The sequence below is a fragment of the Schistocerca serialis genome, chromosome 8, assembly GCF_023864345.2.
Source record: "Schistocerca serialis cubense isolate TAMUIC-IGC-003099 chromosome 8, iqSchSeri2.2, whole genome shotgun sequence".
NCBI lineage: Eukaryota > Metazoa > Arthropoda > Insecta > Orthoptera > Acrididae > Schistocerca > Schistocerca serialis.
In genome coordinates this window covers 39,179,819-39,202,096 of record NC_064645.1, presented here as the reverse complement: position 1 = coordinate 39,202,096, position 22,278 = coordinate 39,179,819, and the positions used below count along the sequence as shown (strand labels likewise).

At 38.0% G+C, this 22,278-nt stretch overlaps 1 protein-coding gene and 1 pseudogene across 1 annotated transcript in view; both read right to left on the bottom strand.

Moving 5' to 3' along the window:
• The window catches only part of LOC126416750 (Down syndrome cell adhesion molecule-like protein Dscam2), an 859,584-nt gene that overhangs the window by 316,773 nt on the left and 520,533 nt on the right, over positions 1-22,278 (bottom strand). The window contains exons 8-11 of the mRNA XM_050084589.1: positions 19,089-19,270; positions 18,448-18,702; positions 18,228-18,372; positions 7,349-7,611 (exon numbers count right to left, since the gene is read on the bottom strand). Of these exons, the coding sequence (XP_049940546.1) occupies positions 7,349-7,611; positions 18,228-18,372; positions 18,448-18,702; positions 19,089-19,270 (845 nt within the window). The remainder of the gene's footprint in view (positions 1-7,348; positions 7,612-18,227; positions 18,373-18,447; positions 18,703-19,088; positions 19,271-22,278) is intronic.
• LOC126417904 (5S ribosomal RNA) lies at positions 21,199-21,315 on the bottom strand (annotated as a pseudogene).

The window sequence follows — 22,278 nt, the reverse complement described above, 5'->3', positions numbered from 1 at the left end:
AGTAATACAAGTATAATAACTAATACAAACACATAATTTCAACAGTCATGAAACTGCACCTTGACTGAAAGTGTTAAACTTATTTTGTTTATTGGATACTATCATGACACCTGTTTTATGCATTTTTATAAGAATACCATACTTACCCGACAACAAAACAAGGTTTATTTTCACAGATTCATCATTTGAAAAATACAGGCTTGTTTTATATTCGCAGATAAGCAATTGCTGCCGAGGTCAACATCTTTACATTGTTTAATAGATTAATACAAGGATCTTCTTAAATTTATTGACGAAACTTTGGCTATTGAGGTTCCATACAAATTTATTTTGAAGAATCCCCAAGGATAGGTGTAGAAACAATGCTTGCATTCAGACTGACTCGAGATTTTTCAATAGGCCGAAGCACTTGATGCAGTATCGACCTTGCTCGACCAATCACATGACATATGGCTCACGGTGTTAGTGTGAAACTATGTACCAGTGAATACAACAATCTAATGCTCTGCTTAAAACTTGACAATTTTGTGAAACACCAAAGGAAACAGCACTAAATTCTATCAACTTACAAATTTTTGTTGTATTTCAACAGGATTGCAAGAAAAGTTCTCATGCACTTGGATACTGTATACATAAATTTTTGCTGCTTTTTTAAGTAAAGGTAACATTCAAAGGTGAAAATCTTTTCCTTAAAGATAGCAAAATTAAAAAAACCATTACTTAATTCTGAACCTAAGTCAATATTTTATTTGTTTATGAGAAACCGTAATTATGTGCCACTTGGGTTGAAAAAAGAGAAATTCAGTTGCTGTTCACGTATTAGAATACCACGAAAAAATGTTATCAGCTTTGAAGCAAGCTGATGGCATTCAGTTGAAACAAGAAAGCACATTAATCCAGAATTAAATGTCTAAAAAACAAAATAAATGACATTAGACTGGCCGCAATTGTTAGCGCAAGAATAAATTATAGCAGAAAGACCTGTTTTGGAGATAATACCAACAGATGTAGCTACACTGCATGTTTGAGAATTGCACTAAATCATGATTGCAATCTTATATTTATGTATTAGTTGCTGCTGTTACATATGACCTGCTCCCTGGAAGATATTACTATCAATGGAATGTATACCGCATACTTTGGCTTTTTATGAACATCTACATTGTTTTAACTGCAGTTAGCCTGAACCCATTTGCATTCGGAATCAAATTGACTTTCAAACTGGATAATTCTCAACAACAGCATACATTTTTGCGAGATATGCTAAAAGTCTAGATTTGGGCCTTTGGTGTAGATATGTGTTTTATGCAGCAATGTTGTTGACACTCACTATGAGATATGACAGGAACAACTGGGGGTGTGTCAGCTGTTGGATCTACACAGCCAATAAGAGAGCAGCGGGCAGACGATATGTAACATTCTCACGCCAGTACAGGAATGGAATTCACTATGTATCCAGGGAAGAGAGGGGGGGAAAAAGGCTGGGAGGGGGGGGGGGGCATAGCTGTGCTCTCTGGTTCCACCAGAATCACAACTGCAGAAACCGCAACAAGTTTCACAGCTGTCTTGTTAGGATGACAATGACGATGAACAATAGTGACACGACAGATGACAATCCAAGTAAACAAAAAAGGCAATGAAGATAAACATTAATGTAAACCGTTTCTTAGAATAGGTTTATGTTAACTGTTTAGCAGAGAAAAGTTTGTAGTTTTGTTTAATCTGAATATACTACAAAAATAAATATTTCTCAAGGAACCTCTTAAAAATAGTAGGGTCATCTTATATTCAGGGTCGTCTTATCATCAGGTAAATATGGTACATGTTTTAGAACAATCGTCAAATTCCAAGAGCACAAACACACTTAATGCCAAACTTCAACCAATAAAACTTCAACTTTCCTCTGTCCAACCATCTCCATCCTACTGTATATTAAGGTAAACTGAGGTCTGAGGAACTTTTCAGTGGTAACAATTAGTGTACATTTACAGAGATATTTGATCAGTTAGTAGTAAAGCATACTCAACAGAGGTTGCTCAGGAATAACACACTTCACATTCCTTTTCTTCTCCATTTAGTGTCCATCTGCCTCCTGATGTGATGGAACATCCACCAGTCCATCATCTTGTACCAATTTGTCCATCACCGATGAGAAATGTTACACAGTTCCCCTGACCACAAGTTTCACACACTCTTGTATTTGTCTGTTCTGATTATCTTTGTCCTCCACAAGTTCTCCCAACAGCACGTTGGCTATTCAGTCATGCATTGACATATGTACCATGCCACTTCTTCTGGTAAGGATATTTGATTCACTTCTTTCATTTCCTGTCATTTCTGAAACAGCTTCATTTTCAACTTTCTCTTCCCACTTACGTTTCAACATATTTCAATAATACGAATACAATAGAGGGAAACATTCCACGTGGGAAAAATATATCTAAAAACAAAGATGATGTGACTTACCAAACGAAAGTGCTGGCAGGTCGATAGACACACAAACAAACACAAACATACACACAAAATTCTAGCTTTCGCAACCAACGGTTGCTTCGTGAGGAAAGAGGGAAGGAGAGGGAAAGACGAAAGGATGTGGGTTTTAAGGGAGAGGGTAAGGAGTCATTCCAATCCCAGGAGCGGAAAGACTTACCTTAGGGGGAAAAAAGGATGGGTATACACTCGCACACACACACATATCCATCCGCACATACACAGACACAAGCAGACATTTTTCCTTCCCTCTTTCCTGACGAAGCAACCGTTGGTTGCGAAAGCTAGAATTTTGTGTGTGTTTGTGTTTGTTTGTGTGTCTATCGACCTGCCAGCACTTTCGTTTGGTAAGTCACATCATCTTTGTTTTTAGATATATTTCAATAATACGACGTTCAAGTTCTTCCAGTTTCTTCTTCTTCTTTTTTTTACGTGGTTCACCTTCGCTTCCACAAACTGATGAGATAACAAACTTACAAACTGTCTTCCTCAATTCTACAAACACATTTCATATCAAAAGATGGGTAGGCCTACTGCTGAGCAAACTTATATACCTGTGCAAGTCTTTAATTAAAATCTTCCTTCCTTCAGCAGTGTTGTGCACTCTTGCTTCCCAGACACACAATTCCCATCTTCTACTATATCGACATAAGTTTTGGCAGTTAAGGCACTGACATTCTCAATTCTATTGTTCATCGTTTTGATACTGGCTACAGTGGTCCAAAAGATCAAAATGAAGGAACAATTTACATCCCTCCCCCCATCTTTGAAAAGGAAGTGGACAGTGTAAGATCACAGCTGCAAGTCTTGTGAATGCACCCTTTTCTGTGTCTTCAATGCAATAGTTTCTATGCCATCTGCAACCATAAGGTACTGATGATTTTTAAGGCTGTTTCTCACTTTAACAGCACGAGATACTCCTGAAACTCAGTGATGTTGATATACGCTAGTAACAAATATGTACAGCCATCATTATGCCCCCCACAAAACCAAACATCAAAAACAGTTTTGTGCACAGATATAATTATTAGAAATTTTAAATGAGCAACTAGGAATTTACCTGAAAATATTAAGGTAGTACATAAACTCACAATGTAGTGTCCAATTGTGTGAAAGATGTTGGTAAGACATCCCTCCAAGTTTGAAGATAGCTGTTTATCCACTTTCTACTCATGCATGGAATAACACCTACCAACATTTTTTTGTGAATCAAAACAGTTTACAGTGAAGGTTTTGTGAACAGAACAAGTGTATTCGAGTGGTGCAGCATGTTTACTGGAGGCAGAGCAAATGTTCATGACAAACAGAGGAGAGGAAGACCTTCCAATATGACTGATGAGTTGGTGAAAAAATCAAGGGAACTATTCATGAAGACTGCCAATTGACAGTCGATGAAATTTCTGGAACATTTTCACAATTCTCGAGAACTCTCTCATATGAGGCACTCACAAAGACACTGGGATACTGGAAACTATGCACAAGATGGGTCCCAAACAGCTGACAGAGCAGCACAAGAAAAGTCAGGTCGACAGTGCCGGTGAGAATAAGCAGCATGAATTGGAGGGTGAGGGTTTTCTCAGGTCCATTATGACTGGAAATGTGATGTAAAGGGGAGGGTTTGTATTAGTTTTGGAAGGGGTGGGTACTGTAGATTAAAGCACGATTTACACCAATAGGTAAATCAGTGCGAACAAAGCACACACACCACACCTTCCAGGTGACCCTCGCAGACAAGTGTGACTGATTCTTCACCATGCCATTCCATAGGTGTTGCCAAGAATTTTCTTCAGGGATCTCAAGGGTGATGGTGAGAATGTCCATTCTGTAGGAGACGATTTAACACAATACCTCCTCCAGCTTCTCACTCAAGTGCCGGCGAAGTAGGTATCCTGGGGAAGGAGGGTGGGAAGGGTTTCCTGTCTTTGGGGCTATTGTCTTTCTCCTCTTCGATCTTAGCAACCATTTCTACTTTTTCCTTTCTTACTTCTCATTTGAGTACCTGTCTATCTTTTCCTCTTTACATATTCATATAGTTCTATCGCTAAACTCCTTCTTATTTTCCATGGTTTCCAATAACCTTCAACTTATTTCATATACGTAGGCCGAAGAATCAGAATACACAGACACACTTAAGCATACACACAACGGAACACAAAGATGCAAACAAAGAAAGGAGAGATTGAAATTATGTAATACCTGTCAAATATTGTGGGGGAAGAGGTGTGTGCATGATGAAATATGCACGCATTGTTGTTTATTCTGATGGTTTTACATTGCACGCGTGCGCACACGCACACACACACACACACACACACACACACACATTCCATATCGCTTATGTGCATAAGTATAGAAGAACTATGCTAATTTTACGTCGAGTATATCTAAGTAAGAATTATGAGTAATTAAGGAGAGCATAAGCCAGAGAAGAAGGGTTTGTGATAATTGTTAAGGAAGGTCAGCCTGACAAATATTCTGACGACTTGTAGGACAGTGGGACTCTTATAACCCAAGTAAACACATTTTGTATGAATAGTGTATAAAGGTAGAGTATATACCAAAAGTATAAAAGTTGAAAAGTAGAGGAGGACTCTAGGATACTAAAAGAAGTGTGAAATAGATTTTGTAATTTTACCAGAGGATATTTAATTACAGTGTACATAAAGATGTATGCTCGGGTAATGAACCTAGAGGCCCACTCATAAAGGATAAGGAGGGCGCACCCAGCATTTATTGGACATAAAGGGCAGATAGGCAGGCCTAAGAAAGGCTGACCTACACTGTGCGGACAGGGGCACAAGAAGAGGATTGACCTGTACCATAGGAGAATAGGAATTTAAAGGGGCGTACCTACCAAAATGAAAGGAGACACTCATAGGGTCAACCCACGTGTAAGGTATAGACACTGTTCCGAGGGGAAAAGGACAGTATTGTGTTAGAAGTCACACATTTTGTAGGAATTATTCTGGTAAGTTTGAATTCTATATTTCACTAGCATTATTATGTTTTCTGTGTGTCAATAGGAACACTTTTATTTTTCCCAGACATTACAGACTACTATAAGTAATGAGGTCATTACATACCTAAGAGGTAGTACAGAGAATTAGAATAAAGGATGAAATATTCAAGGGTCCATGACACCTGGAATTTACGATTGGAAAAAGAGCAGAAAGCAAAAATTTTGGTCCTCTCAAGTTTTAGATCTTGAAAGAGCTAACTACAACATCGAATGAAAGTTTCACGTTTTATAATTGTAGGAGAATGGAAAAAAGGAATGACCAAGCAATAAGAACAAGAGTATTTGCTATTATTGATAGAAAAAGATGTACTGTTGAAAAATGAAGTGTTATCCTATGTGTTATTAAAGTACATTGTAATTATGTATAAAATATCACGTGTTCGATCTAAGGAGGGGGATATGTAGTGATTCGAGGATTTACACGTCAATTCTGGAACCACTCAACCTTCTGCCACCTCGAACACGCAATATTTTAAAGATAAGTGAGAGAGAGAGACCCTATTTACTGCGCAACACATGTCTGTGTGTGCAGGATGGACGCTGGTCCTGGGAGGACAGGAGCTGCATCAGACGAGCAACGTCAACAAGTGTTTGTCACTCCCGCCGTAGGACCTGTATGGACGGTACAAGGAGTAACTATGTGTTATTCATTGGTGGTTGAATAATTGTAATTGTTATAGAAAATTGAAACATGATTTGTCTAAAGACTCTTACTTAATATTGGTGTTAGACTTGCTAGAAGCAAGACCCGTTTTTTAATTTCTGGTGGTTATTAAATCCACCACACTGCAATTATATTTAATAGTATCTAATGGTTAATGTTGACTTGCAAGAGTTTGTATGCTTGAAGAAGATTGGCTAAAAGTTTCAAGTAAGTCATCTGTAGTAAGAGAAGTGTTAAGTTCGCAATCCAGTTTTGCACCGCTTCTCTTGTCGCCAAAACCATTAGAAACTGTTGCCGTGATCATGGGAGTGTGCATTTTGTTGTCTGTGTGGTTGAGTATGTGAATGTGTGTACTTGTGCTAGAAAAAGAGCTATTACTTGAAAGTTGGCGTGAATGCTGTTTAAACCTCCCTAATAGTATTTCCTTTTAAACTTAAACTTAGAAGGCATTTCAACATAGGTCTTAATGCATTGCAAGACATAACTATGGACTCCTCATCTGAGTTACCACCCGAGTTAGTGCATTAATAATGGAAGCTTTCCATTTTGTGATTACAGGTTGTAGACTATAGAGAGCAGGAGATTCAAGTTCATCCCTGAACTAGCATTATTATTTCATTTGGCCCTTTGAAGAGCACAGAGGACTATAAGTTAAATTTAGTCTTCTTCTCATCCTTGTCTTCCCAAAACTAATCCACCATGTCACTTTGGGACTGTCATCATTCGAGTGCTAACATGTTCTTTCTGTTAGTTGTTTAGATGTGATTTGATCTTCAGTCTTTATGTCATCTCCGTAGAAATGTGTAATGTGTGTGTGTGTAATGTGTTTTATTCATCTCATAACGTACATAATTTCAGATCATATGTCTGCTGTACAGTGTAGATACCAATGTGTCATTTTTTCTTTTAAAAAAGCTTCAGCAGTCAATACGTCATTCTCCAATTAATAAACGAACCTGTTATACTTAAGTATGTCACATTTATTTTCTCTACCATACAAATGAGCTTTACTTTAATCAACGTTAATTTTGTAGCAATTTTTAATGTAACTTGTTACTACTCACAAAGATTTTTAACTACCATATTCTTCATTAAAAATAATCTTGTGGCATGACAATACATATTTAACATCTTATATTAAAGATGCATGCAATTTGCTTAAATCTGATACAAACCTCTTTCCCACACAATTGACTCGATAGGGTATCCTGCAACTGGGCAGGTGACTATTAGTGTTTCCCCTGCAACAATAGCTTTCTTCTCCATTGGACGGATAAAAGGAAGTCCATAAATGTTTAACCTGTTTGAATGTTCAACAGATCCCACTTTGGAAGATGCAATGCACTTGTAGAGGCCTCCGTCATTTGTATGAGTAGAAGAGATGTTGAGATGTGACACAACATCACCATTAACCGTTACATATTGACCAACCTGCAAACTGTTAATTTACTCTTGTGAGACCTGTTTAACAGCACATGTGTAATTCAATTCTGTCATTATAGGCAGATAAAATCAGATCCACATAAAGCATACTTTTCAGTTATTACTTAAAAAAGAAAAGTTTTAGCAGCATCACAAAGTATCTGTCACTCATCCAGCATACAAAGACTAGGGAGAATGCCTTATGAGAACACAGTAGTTGCCTCATGAGGAATTTTTTTAATTATATGTTTCAACGTCAGCCTCAGTGACCCAAGGCTGGAACATACAGGTTGATTTTTTCTACTGTGTACAAACTCTAGGGATTGATCGATGCAAGGATATGGAACAAAAAAGATCTAATGAACTTATGTCCGGAAATGTATGGTTTTCATGCTAAAGACCATTTATTCAATCACACACTGTTAAAGAGACTGTGGGGTAATAAGCACTGTACCAAGCAGCCACAGTTACAGTATTTGTTGAAAATGGTTTCAATGTGCCTCAATGCATTTGTGCACGTGCCGCAGGATGTTGTGTATCACACTTTCACATTGACCGGGCTGCGTCCAAACAGCGTCACAGGCAGCATGAGTACGCTACTCCTGTGTCTCCACACCTGGAATGGGCTCCGAATATACAATACTTTTGAGATGGCCCAATAACCAGAAATCACACAGGCTGAGATCCACTTACTGAGGAGCAACTGCAGCCCCCCATCTGATCTATCGACCAGGAAAGACAAGACTGAGATGTGTCTGGACGTTAATGGTGAAATGAGGTGGAGCACCATCATGTAGCAGCCACATAACCCTCTGAATCATCAATGGCACGTCTTTCAGTAGGGGAGGCAAAGTCACCCGCACGAAATGCCAATAGTTCCGACCTGTTAGGGGACATGGAAGGCAGACTCATCCCAAAATATGGTAGCCAATTATCCCGGCCCACAAATTCCGGCTGCACTGATACCGATGATTTGCTGTCACCATACCATGGGAGTTTTACAAACTATCCCACAGATGACTGTTACGAAAACTGTATAAAGGTGGCCTCATCTGTGAATAGGATGCAGGAGAGAAATCCTGGAATCATGGTTGCCTGGTGTAAAACCAGTAACAAAACTGCTCCCGATGTGGAAAGTCTGTCGCTAGTAAGCCCTGCACACGCTTTAAGTGATAACAGTAGTAACAATTGTCGTGGAGAATGTTCCACATGGTAAATTGGCTTACCCTGTACTGGCAGGCCAACTGCCTGGTACTGACACGGTGGTCGCCTTCCACAGTGTTAACCACGTTTTCCTCCAAGTCTGGTATCTGAATATTTTAGGTACGTTCATGATTTTCTACTTCCTGAAACAAAGCTGTCTCAGCCAAATGGTAAGACACTGTTGCAAACAGTGCTGTGGCTGTAGTTGGCAGGAATAGGTCTCCTGATTCAATCTTGTTCCCCGCCACCTGTTGCCATTTGCCTTTCCGTAAGTAAACACCATGTAGGCAAGCTCTCAATTAAAATACAAAACCATTGTGTACAATGCTGTATCACACCCACTAGTATGTGAGCCAGAAGGAGAAGTGAATTGGACACAACATTACCAGTTACTATGGCATGAGAGGATGCTAGGGCATGAAGTATGAGGAACACTGCCACCCTCTAGGAGGAAACCATGTATGCTGTAAATGTGGCTGCATGGTACAGCACATACTAGACTGCAATCTCTATAACAAAGTATGAGTGAATAAATGGTCTCTAGCATGGGAGCCATGTATTTCCAGACATAAAATGATTAGACCTTTTTTGTTCCATATCCTCTCATCAATCAGTCCCTAGAGTTTGTGCACGCTGGAAAAAATCACCCTGTATAATTTTAAAAAATCTTATTCAGCAGTTTGTTATGTTGCATCAAATGATGACATACATATACAACAAGAAAAAAATGAAGAAACAATAGTGACTGATATAAAACTCCTGATCTACTGCACAGCCAAGAGTCGCTGCACTCTCAACATGGTTGGTTCAAATTCCTCATCTCTCTGAATAAAAGAGTATTGTAATACTTTAACTCTTCTTTAACTCTTGCTTTCCAGAACAGGGCCTAAATTAAATTCTGGTATGATGTCTGCTGAATTATTTTTTTTAGCCTTTCTGCAGCATATTTGAACTGAATGATATTTCTGTTAACCTTTTCACTTATATTGGTGCCCACACTCTTGTCTCTTTCAATTTCCATAAATCTTTTTATAGACTCAGTTCAACAGCAAAAATCTGAATAATTTCAATATATTGTATATAAAATAAAATTCATGTATTAAGTGTCACAGAATTACTACACAATTGGCCAACGGCCTTATCAACATATACGAATCCAGGTTCCCATGACTATACACAACATGTTTTTCATTTGCTGTTGCTGTTGTTGCTGCTGCTGCTGTTAGTCTTATTCATGTAGTCTTCAGTATGAAGACTGGTTTAATGCAGCTACCCCACTGCTACTCTATCCTGTGTGCAAGCCTCCTCATCTCCGAATAACTATTGCAAAATACATCTGCTTGAACTACCTTACTGCATTCAAGCTTTGGTCTTATCCTACAATTTTTCCCCCCTCACTCCCCTCCATTTCCCAATTGATGATTTCTTTATACCCCTGAATGTGTCCTTTCAACCAGCCCCTTCTTTTAGTCACACTGAACCATAAATATCTTTTTTCTCCAATTTTATCCACTACCTCATCATCAGTTATTCAATCTACCCATCTAGTTCTCAATATTCTTATGCAGCACCATATCTCAAAAACCACTGTTTTCTTCTTGCATGAACCCTTTGTAGTCTATGTTTCACTTCAGTAGAAGGCTACGCTCCACACAAATACCTTCTGAAGATCGCTTCCTAACATTTAACTTTATATTCAATGCTAACAAATTGCTCTTTTTCAAAAATGATTTTCTTGTTATTGTCTTTCTGTTTTTCATATCTTCTCTACTTAAGTCATCACAAGTTATTTTGATGCTCAAATAGAGAAACTTGTCTACTACTTTTAGTGTCCCTTTCATTATATAATTTAACTGAGTTAATTTGACTGTATTTCATTACTCTTGTTTTACTTTTGTTAATGTTGATCTTATAACCATCTTTCTTCCATTCAACTGCTCTTCCAAGTCCTTTGCTGCCTCTGGCAAAATTGCACTGTCACAAGTCTGCACAAACCAAATATACTATGTAACATTGACGAAGAACTGATATGAGGAATCAACATGAATTAAAGAGAGAGAGAGAGAGAGAGAGAGAGAGAGAGAGATTGATAAGAGAAATTACATAATTAATAGAGTTCATCATTTATCGACCAAACAATAACAGACCAAATTCAGAAACAATAACGGATCTAATTCAGAAACAATAACAGATCAAATTTAAAAACAAGGGAACATGGAGACCTACATGGAATAAAAGTAATCACAGGGGTAAAAAGAAGCGTTCAGCATGTAGTCAAGCTGTTGGGCAATCTAAAGGCATATAAACAAGACTGAAAATTTTGCTGACATTTCTGAGGATATCCTTCAGAGTTAAATAGTACAAAGCACATCCATTGCTAAAATACACCAGCAGACTATACAGATCCTGAATTGTAGCCTGAGTTGCAGCACTGGCACAATGTAGCCTTGTGTGTGTGTGTGTGTGTGTGTGTGTGTGTGTGTGTGTGTGTGTGTGTTTCAACTTCAGAAAAAGGCCTTTTGGCTGAAAGCTTACTCGTTTAGCAGTCATTTTGTTGTGTCTGTCTACGAGTCAACATCTCCACTATATGGTGAGCAGCAATCTATCCTTTTCATATTACTTTCCGTTCTGGATTTTTCCATTGTTTAACAAGTAAGATAAAGTTAAGAGTTTTATTTGGGCAGAAGTCCGTTAAACAGGCAATGTAAAACTGGTTTGCGCACGTGTACACACACATGCGCGCACACGCTCACACACACACACACACACACACACACACACACACACACACACACACAAAGCAACTTCAACTGACAGGTGATGCTTAAGAAGTCTTGAGAAATGCAACAAATGTCCCTCTCTAAGTAGTACTACCAAAAGGCATCTTCTTTTGAATTTGTCATTAATATAAGCAAGAAAAGACAGGGTAATACACATATAATATTTCTAATGGTATTGCAAGTGGTAAGAGTCTACTGTTTTTAAATATGTGTGTATGTATGCACAGACAAATATACTATGTAGAATTGACAAAGAACTGATATGAGGAATTTAAAAAGAAAAAATAGTGATAAGAGAAACTGCATAATTAATATAGTCAATCATTTATCAACCAAACAATAACTGATCAAATTCAGTGCAAAAATATAACATTGATTTGTTCCTAATATGAGAACAGAAAGTGATTTCACTCACTTTTAACCCAGAGCACATATTAAAAAAATAATTCTGCAAAAGACAAAACAGAACAATAGCATGAATTGAAAATTTTTTTCAACTCATTCTTGTAGAATAATTCTGAATACACTGTCAAAGAACTGTTCCCAAATACAACTTTGACAATCCAGATGAGAGAGAAATCTTTAACACCATCTGGTAAAACATTAACTTAACTTCATAAGCATATTTCTTATCAGTAAACTCCAAGCTATTATAAAAACGTGGAAGTCATTACAGTATAAAAGCATACATAAAAAAAGCTGGGAGACACTTTATGTTTGGATTGCTAGAATAGATAACCAATCAGTATTACACTGTGTGCAGAGTGAGTTTGGGGCATTTATCAGCAATTTGACATATGCAAGTAAGTTATGGTCCACATATGAATTACTGAACGCAATCGTGTCAGCAATACATCCCATATACATGGACCCCAAGAACAAGAAAAGGAAATCAAAAATCTTAAAATTCCACATTTTAAATGGCATTCACACAAGCTGTCACACTATACAATGACGAGCTAAGACCTTACAATCATCTGCTTAGCAACATGTTGTTCCACTTTTGGAGCACACCACAGCAATGATTCTATATAGCAGTGATTTGACAAGTCCTCAGTAGGTTTCTAGAAGCATACAGCACCAGATGTCTACAAATAGGCCAGGCACTTCTCGTACTTCTCGTACTCTACAGTCCAGTGGTTTGCAGGCATGGAGGTGGAGCCCAATAGCATTCCACATTTCTATCATCGGGTTCAGATTGAGCAAATTTTGTGGTTGAGACTTCAGTTCAACATCATGCTCCTCCAATCACTGTAACACAATTCTGGCCTTGTGACACGGGCAGTTATGCTAGTGGAACATGTCAAGGCTGTCAGGGAAGACATCAAGCAAGAAGGGCTGCAGGTAGTCAACAATAACGTTTATGTAGTCCACTGCTGTTATGATGCTTTAGATAACTACCACAGGTCCCATGGTTACATAACATAAGATTGCACCTGCCAGCCTGCATCTGTGACGAGTTTCATGTTTACAGCAGTTGTTTGACTGGTGTAACAAGAAACAAGATTCATCTCACCACGTAACACATCTCCACTGATTTCGTACCCACTGAATTAGTAACTGACAGCGACGCTGTGTCAACTTGGGAACATATAGGGCTTGTTGGCTCCAGAATCCCACATTGAACAATGTATGCTATACAGTGTGTTTCAAGACACCTGTGCCTCCACCAGCATTATACTCTGTCATCAAATCTGACAAAGAATGCCTTCTATCCTGATTTACATAGCGGACAAGCTCCTGACCTCTACATTCCTGTCATGAGGTTAAATGCCCAACATCTTGTCACCTAATCATGGTTTCACTGTCCTGCAACCATTTTTCACAGAATCTCACAACAGTAATATGTGAACAGCCAATCACATTTACTGTTTTGAAATGTTCACTCCCAGACATCAGGTTGTAACATCTGGCCATTGTCAAAGTCACTTAAATCAATGAATTTCCCCTTCTTAGCCCATATCATCATTAGAATCAACAATTCCTCACTGTGTCATGTGCCTGCAACACCACCAGTTGGCATTCAGTCTTGCAGTGGGCAGTGGTCATAATGTTTTGGCTCCTCAGTGTATAATCTAAGCCGGCCGGGGCGGCCGAGCAGTTCAAGACGCTTCAGTCTGGAACCGCACGACCGCTATGATCGCAGGTTCGAATCATTGCCTCGGGCATGGATGTGTGTGATGTCCTTAGGTTAGTTAGGTTTAGGTAGTTCTAAGTTCTAGGGGACTGATGACCTCAGAAGTTAAGTCCCATAGTGCTCAGAGCCATTTGAACCATTTTGTATAATCTAAAGGTAAATGAACTTGAGACAACTCTGAATTTTAAAGACAGAATGGCTCACCAGTACTTTACTTCTAATGGGCAAAATTCTAATGGAGACTCTCAGAACAGGGCAGTCTCTCATATCCTGGAATGTAAGTGATGTACCCTTCCTTTCTGACCTATCCAACCCATCCCTCTCTCCCTCCTGATGAAGAAACTATTAGCTCTGAAAGCTAAGATAATTTTTGTACTTCAATGTGTATGTTTATCAGCAGTAATGAAGAATTTCATCTCCTGAAGGACTTTTGTTGGCTAGCCTTTCTGCCTCCTTGTAACTTTTAAACTGTATCACCACCACTACATCACAACAAAACTCTCAAGTGGGTGACGTACAACTAAATATGCCTGGCAAAAATTCTGAAAGTAAATAACAGCATCACATTGAAAGTTCTGGCTTCCTGGGGCACTAAATCCTTAATCTACATAACCCTTGTGCCTGTAGTTGCTTATAATTACTTAAGTTGTTTCACATCTCTCATTGAAACTACTAAAGCATGCATACATATTTTGCCATACACATTTCAATTGATTAACTTAAGACACTGTCACTGGATGCATTTTTGTGGGATTTTCAACTACCTCTTGAAATTTCATCTGTATGTCATTTTACAAGTTATCCTGCATGTGGTACAAGAGTTTTGACCTAATTTCACTTTGTCTTGCAGCACTAACACACATTTCTTGACATAAAAACTAAGAGAATACTGCACCACTGACAATGTTTTAAATTAATCAAACAAAATGTGTATGCCAAAATAAATACACATATTTTAATAGTTGTAAAGTGAGATCTGAAACATCTCAAATAATTCATAGGTTTGTAGAGACTGTTTCATTTCCAATAAAAACAGTTCATTGTAGCATACTTAAAGTTTCAAGATGCTCAGCAGAGGGGCTTATTCCGTAAGTGTGTCAGATTGATGCAGCAATACAGTTGAAACAAGTGCACTTCTCCAAAATGATTTCTGTTTTAAAGATGAGACTGATTTGACATATTGTTTGGGACAGGCTTAATGTGGATCTTCATTTAACAAAGCAACTGTTTGCCAGCAGCGTAATAGGATCAACTGAAGGCAAAATTTGGTCAGGGCAGACAGTAATGATTATTAATGAAGTAAATGAGATTTGAGTCTGGGTAATAACTGAAAATCTCTCTGCTCCTATAAGAGTCCTGTTCAAAAAATTCTGGAAGATTCGTAATTTCATGCTAATGGTGTGTTGGAGCGAAATGCGTTTGGCATGCCTGCATGCCTGTGTTTAATGTGTAACTGCCAAAAGTTTCACTGTTGTATGTCTGTTGTTATTGTTCAGTGCTGTATTGAGTAGAACATTATGTTGCATAGTTTGTAAATTTTGAGATGGCAGAGTCAGAGGAGCTATGCATCTGCATAAAATTTTGTGTGAAACTCAAGAAAACGTTTACAGAGACACACCAAATGATGCAGGAAGCTTACAGCGATGAGTGTGTAAGCCATACTCAGTGTTATGAATGGTTCACACCATTTCAAAAATGGCCAGATGGAAGTTAAAAATGACCTTCATTCAGAGCACCCTTCGACATCTGCCGACAACGCTCATGTCAATGAAATTTTGTGTACAAATCAAAGATTGCATCTTGGAATGCATCGTGTTGCCACCAAGTTCATCCCATGGCTCATGAGTCAAGACCAGAAAAACCTTTGTCTCACAATCTGTGAAGAGCTTTTAGATTGCACAAATAAGAATGAGATGTTCTTTAGAGAATCATAACTGACGATGAGACATGGGTCTATGGTTACGATGTTGACACCAAGGTTCAATCTTCACAATTGGTTGGCAAAGGTTCTCCAAAATGAAAAAAAGCTCATCAGGCAGGTCAAATGTCAAACCTACGCTGATAATTTTCATTGACTTTGAAGGATTAGTTCACCATGAATTCGTGCCACAGGGGCAAACCGTTAATTGATGGCACTGCCAGGACATGTTGCGATGCCTGTGAGACAATGTGAGAAGCAAATGAGCTGAAATGTGGCAAGACAATTCAGAGTTCTTGCATCACGATAATGCACCTGCATATTCATCGCTGTTGGTGGGTGACTACTGCACAAAAAGACGAAACCACTGTGCTGACTCACTCAGTACTCTCTAGACTGGGCCCCTGTGGACCTTTCTTATTTCCAAAGTTGAAACCCCGTTGAAAAGATGAAGCTTTGCATTGAAAGATTAATAAAAGAAAATTCGCAGATGGCGCTTTGCTTGATCCAGCTAAACATGTTCCAAGACTGCTTCTGGAAGTGGAAACTGCCATGGTAGCAGTATACCAATTGTACAGGAAAGTATCTTAAAGGAAACCACGAACAATAAGTAAAAGATAACAGTAGAAAAATTTTATGGATAAAGTACCAGAATTTTCTGAACAGACCTCGTACACAAACTGAATGCACTTTCTGGGTTCTATTGGCAGTGATTTCTCTTCATAAGAATCTTTGTGTTGGAAAGATTGGCAATCAATGGATACTGAACCTTTAAAAACTCTGCATGTTGAATCTTGCTAGCAAGTGCTGGCAGCCAAAAGCAGTATCCAAAATCACAATTGATACCAAAATGTAGCTGTATCAATTCAACTCTGAAAAAAAATTGACTGCCTTGCATTTGGTTATTCTCATTAGAGGTCAGCCCAACAAAATTGAAGAGAGAATGAAGTGTGATGAAAAGAATGGTGTGCGCACTCTTTGCAACAAGTGGACACATCACTACGGTTGTTATGTATGATGATAAGACAGTTATTTCAAGTTGATGTTCTCAGATTCTGCCAAGATTCTTTGAACATGAGGAGAAAAGTCCAAAATCAGATTACAAGGGATACTGCTCCATCATGACACTGTGTTAAAGCACTGAACAGCAAAAATGAAGACACTGCTTTAAGAATCTTATATCTATTAAACACTTCTTTGTCCAACTATAAGGTACTGATATAGGTCTGTCAAATTGCTTCCTGATCCTTACAGTGAAAGAAACCATTCTCAATGACTGATTTGAAACTCCAGAAGCAGCAGTCATCTCTGTCTTCAATGAACAGAATCTACAATTCACAATTCAAATGTAATTATCTTCCAAAAGCGGCTTATTGAGAAGACTTTGCCAAGTGGTTTGGATGGCTAAAATGGTGCACAAAACCATTAGAGAAGTACTAAGAAATACTGGAAGTTTCAAAACATGATGATTTTTTTTAACAGTTTGAAAATGTTCAGATCACTTGTAAAGTGCCAAACTCTTGTCAGAAATAAAAGGAAGTTCACAATACTGCATTTAATAATGGAACCCTCAATCAATCATAATCCTAATTCAAATATTCAAAATGTAGATCATGCTATCCATATGGCACTAGGCTGTGATAATAAATATTACTGAAGGATTGTATCAGTTATTATTAAAATGGTTTCCCCACATTTAACAAAAAGTGACAAATGCCTTAACATAATTTATAAGAACTAAAAAGCTATGTTTTTCCTGTACACTAACATTTCATTCAGTTTGTGATGGAGCACTTTCGTTTTTATATTAACAACAGACACAATTCTACACAAAAGCAGTGCAGATGTGGAAAAATCCTAATATTCATTTGTGCCTTGATATCTATTTCCAAAAGTATGCCAAAAAGTGTTAATTTCAAGTTGCTGCTGTAAACTACTTCCTCTGTGATACACTACCAGCTTGTATCTGGTATATCTATTCTGTTATTCTTGTTTGTTTGTTTCATTAAACTGTGTTGCTGTTGGAGCTTTTAAAGCACGCATTGTTACAAAAATTAATGTTGATGGTATGGCAGGGATGGATATTAACATACCTCCACAAGTACAACAGTGCTTCCACTGAAATTGTGATATATTTAACGGTAAACAAAATATGGTTAGGGTTTCACATCCTATAAAAAATTAAAAGTCCTGTTGGCCAAAAGAAGCAGTCACAGCCTGCAAAACAAGTATATATACAGTACATATTCATTTTCCCACATGCTATTTGAAAGTGGAATGGCAGAGAAATAGTCTGAAACTGTATTTTAATAATTCAAGGAAATGATGGGAAACCTATTTCAGGGTTGCTATTGGTCCTGTATAATGGTCCAGGGAATAAATTAATGCACACTTTCACTCAGTCAGAGTGCAGAGATTCCGGTTTGAACTGTTAAAAAGGAAATATAAAGACAATAGGATAAGAAAGGAAAAAATGGCACATGCTGCAGTAAAGGTTCCAAAATAGAGTCACAACAAGAAACTTGTTCAAAAGTTTCAATCATTTTTATCTGCTTTTGTGCATTTTACTATAAACACTTTGCTAGAAACCTTACCGGTCACTATTGGAGAGTTTCTTGCCATCCAGCTCCCATGTTATTTCAGGTGTTGGATTACCAGAGGCAATGCATTTTAGAAAGACAGATGGACCAGGCTGTAAAGTGTCCTCCGGGAATGAATAGCGTAACTGGGGAGGTTCAACTGAAAATTAGAATGCTTTTAGAAACAATAAAAACAGAATAACATGTAATCACACATTTAGTAAATTTGACTTACACCTTCCACCAAGTTTTAATTCTGCACTTGCTTCAGCACTTTCTTGATCATTCCTAATGAAACATTGATACATTCCCTTGTCTTCCTTCTTAACAGATTCAATTGTTAGGATTGGTTCTTTATGATTAAGTGGTTTACCATCTTTCAACCAGCTAATAGTTTTAATTGGATTTCCTTCAAAGTTACATTTAAATGTAGCAGGACGTCCAAAATCTACAGTCTGAGTCTGCGGTTCTACACTTGCTGCAAGTGGAGCTGGAAACATAATAAATTTATTATTAATAAAATGAAACAGTTACTATTCTTTCACATTTACCCTACACATCTCTGAGAGAGGCACATGGTTTTACTAGATACCAGGCAATTAATATCATTGATAAAGATAGGTCTTCTGTGGAGATATGACAATGTGTAAAGAGTTGTAGTTAATTTTTCGGAAATTCAGTCAGACTGCTGCATGTACAAAAATTGGCAAATCATATTTACTCATGAACTAAAATTTGCTAACCCGATGCTACTGAGAGTGTGAATGTTATTTCTGTGATGACACAAAAAATGTGAAAAGGTAAATGTATCCCTATTTACTTTATTAAATATTTGAAATATATTACTTCACTGTAGGAATGGTTTCCATGTATTACCTGTGACAGTAAGGACTGTCTCCACACTTTCTCCTCCAACAGAATTGTTTACAACACACAGATATTTTCCAGAATCATCCACTTTTGCCTCCTTGATAATCAATGTCCCACTGACTTGTTTGACACGCTCATCCAAAATTACTGGTTGTTTACGGGTTGTCCCATCTATATACTTGTACCATCTGCAACAAAGGAGGATTTATCTAAAGCCACACGTTTATTATTTCACTACTTTAAACATATTTTCAGTCACTACAGTGAAATGTTATTGATATAATATAAGAATTCAGATACAATTGTTAATTTTTGCATTACGGAAGTGTAAGCAAACGCATAACCATTTGACAATTTATTATGTTTCAAACAGAGAGGGTACAGACATGCAACACTGATAAACTGGAATTCGTATGTGAAGTAGAGTAATGTGCTACAGTACAGCATCACATATAAAGCCCTGAAAATTAATGTCCCTCTTGTCCACCGACAGCTTCTTAGGAATATTTAATTGAACAAGTGTGCCTTAATAATAAGCCACCAAGGAGGTTCTGACGATTCATTACATGCTTATATCTGGACTTAATTTTAAACTGATTGTATATTGCGTTAACATAAGTACAATTCAGGAAACACCTGCATTTTCATCTGAACAGCATTATAAGACTGCTTACACAAAACATCAGGCATCAATTCCTACTACCACAGCCAGATTCAATCTGGTCGTATCCTCACGATTCAAAACTAAGTATTTTAGAGTTTTACTTTTCAGTAATGCCAATACCATATTCAGTACAATGAAAATAATATTCTCGTACAAACGTAATATATATAGCAATATTGTACTGTGTGTAACAGAATAAATGTAACATAGAACACCAGCAAACATACAGTACATGCACAGTACATAATGGTAACTGCAAACAGCATACAATTAAAAACCTTTGCTGATGCTCAGCAGATATTTTTTTGTTCTTTTGGTATTATGTTAAAATGAGCTATTCACCAGAATCAACAAACAGACAAAATCAATTCGCAGATAAGTGCCCTATTCCAGACACATTATTATTTATTTATCAAATGCCCTTTCTACTAAAACCTGTATATGAAAACATAATGATACTGGTCAATGCTGTCTCAGTTTCTTTGATTCCCTTGAATGAAAAATGACTTCAGCAGATCATTTCCTTTACAGTTATCATCCTCAGAAAAATAGCTGGAAAGGTTGCAATGCAACTGAAAGTATTTTGTACAGAACGAAAGATGTATTTCCTGTTTGAGCTATTTTTGATTAGTTCCATGTCAACAAATGGGAATCACAATGCAAAATATTAGGTGTACACATTAGATACAGTAAACTGAAGTGTAAGATAATCAATAAGGCTAGCAATAGTGGAAAGATGAAAGAAAATTATCAATTAACTACGATAAGAAGAACAAGCACTACCTCAGAATCAAGAGTCATTACAGTAAAGTAGTTCTAATTTTTTATCTTGCTTTGCAGGCACTTCTCTCTTTCTCCCATTGTTTCTCCCGGTTCATAAAAATGCACTACTACAGTAGAACCTCCCATAATGAGCATAATTTGATCCAGAATCTTGTTCGTAGTGCGAAACACTTGTTCTAAAAAGCACTTTATCCCATATAAATTAATGAAAAGTATGAAAAAAAAACAGCAAAAATTTTGTCTTACTCATGTCATTTATTCAAAGAAAATTATGCACTTTATTATTCATGACATATAACCAATTTTTTACTAGGAAGCTATCTACAGTCATTTTTTGACACAGCATCATCGTCAAATAAATTTGTAGTGCAAGATGCCACTGCTTCATTAGAGTGATGTACGATGCAACCGGTTCCCATGCTTTCAATATTTCTCTTACTGTGCCAAAAGATTGTTGTTGTTTAGTTGCACTCCGTCTGCAGGCCACAAGTGGCCCATCGGGTCCATCTGACCGCCGAGTCATCCTCAGTTGAGGATGCGGATAGGAGGGGCGTGTGGTGAGCACACCGCTCTCCCGGTCGTTATGATGGTTTTCTTTGACCGGAGCCGCTATTATTCGGTCGAGTAGCTCCTCAATTGGCATCATGAGGCTGAGTGCACCCTGAAAAATGGCAACAGCACATGGCAGCTGGATGGTCACCCACCCAAGTGCTGGCCATGCCCGACAGCGCTTAACTTCGGCGATCTCACGGGAACCGGTGTATCCACTGTGGCAAGGCCATTGCGTGCCAAAAGATTGCTGCTTTGATTTTGCCGCCTCCTCCTCTGCCTCCGAAGGACTCCTCTCCACAACTTCCTGCTGTGAAACACACTCTAACTCCATAATCTCACTGGTCATTTCTTGGCTGTGCTCTTCCATAAGCTTATCAATATCATTGTTATCCACTGCTAGTCCTATGCTCTTCGCCAAAGACACAGTCTCGTTGACTACAGGCTCCATAGGTAGTGACTCAAATGCCTCAGGGTCATGTTTGACAACACACTACAGAAAAAGCTTCTTCCATGCAGATGTGAAAGTTCTCTCGGTAATCCTTCTCATGCCTTTTCGATCATCTTAATGCAGGCAACGATTTTGAAGTGATATTTCCAAAACTCCCTTGAGAGTGAGATTGGTAGCTTCAGACAACTCAAAGCAATGCTCAAAGAGTGCTTTAATGTAAAGCTTCTTTAAGTTAGAAATAATCAGCAACTCTAAGCAACGCTCAAAGAATGCTTTAATGTAAACCTTCTTTAAGTTAGAAATAATCCTCTGGTCCATAGGCTGGAGCAACAGAGTGGTGTTGGGAGGCAGAAATTGGATACTGATGAATTGAAATTCTTCAAGGAGGTGGTCTTGCAGGCCTGGAGAATGGGCAGGGGCGTTGTCCATAACAAGCAAGACGTGGAGTGGCAGACTCTCCTAAGGACCAAACGCTTCACTAATCGAATTACAATAAAGATCACATGTCACCCAAGCCTTGCTGTTGGACTTAAAAACATCATATTTAATCTGCTCTTCTGGATTTTGTACTTCTTGAAGGCTCGTGAAGTTTCTGAATGGTAAACAAGCAGCAGTTTCATTTCAAAATTTCTACTTGCCCTGACACAGAATAGCAGTGCGAGACAGTCTTCCATTGGCTTGTGACAGGGCAATTCATTCTCCTCTGCTGTTATAAAGGTATGCTTTGGCATCTTTTCCCAGAGTAGGCC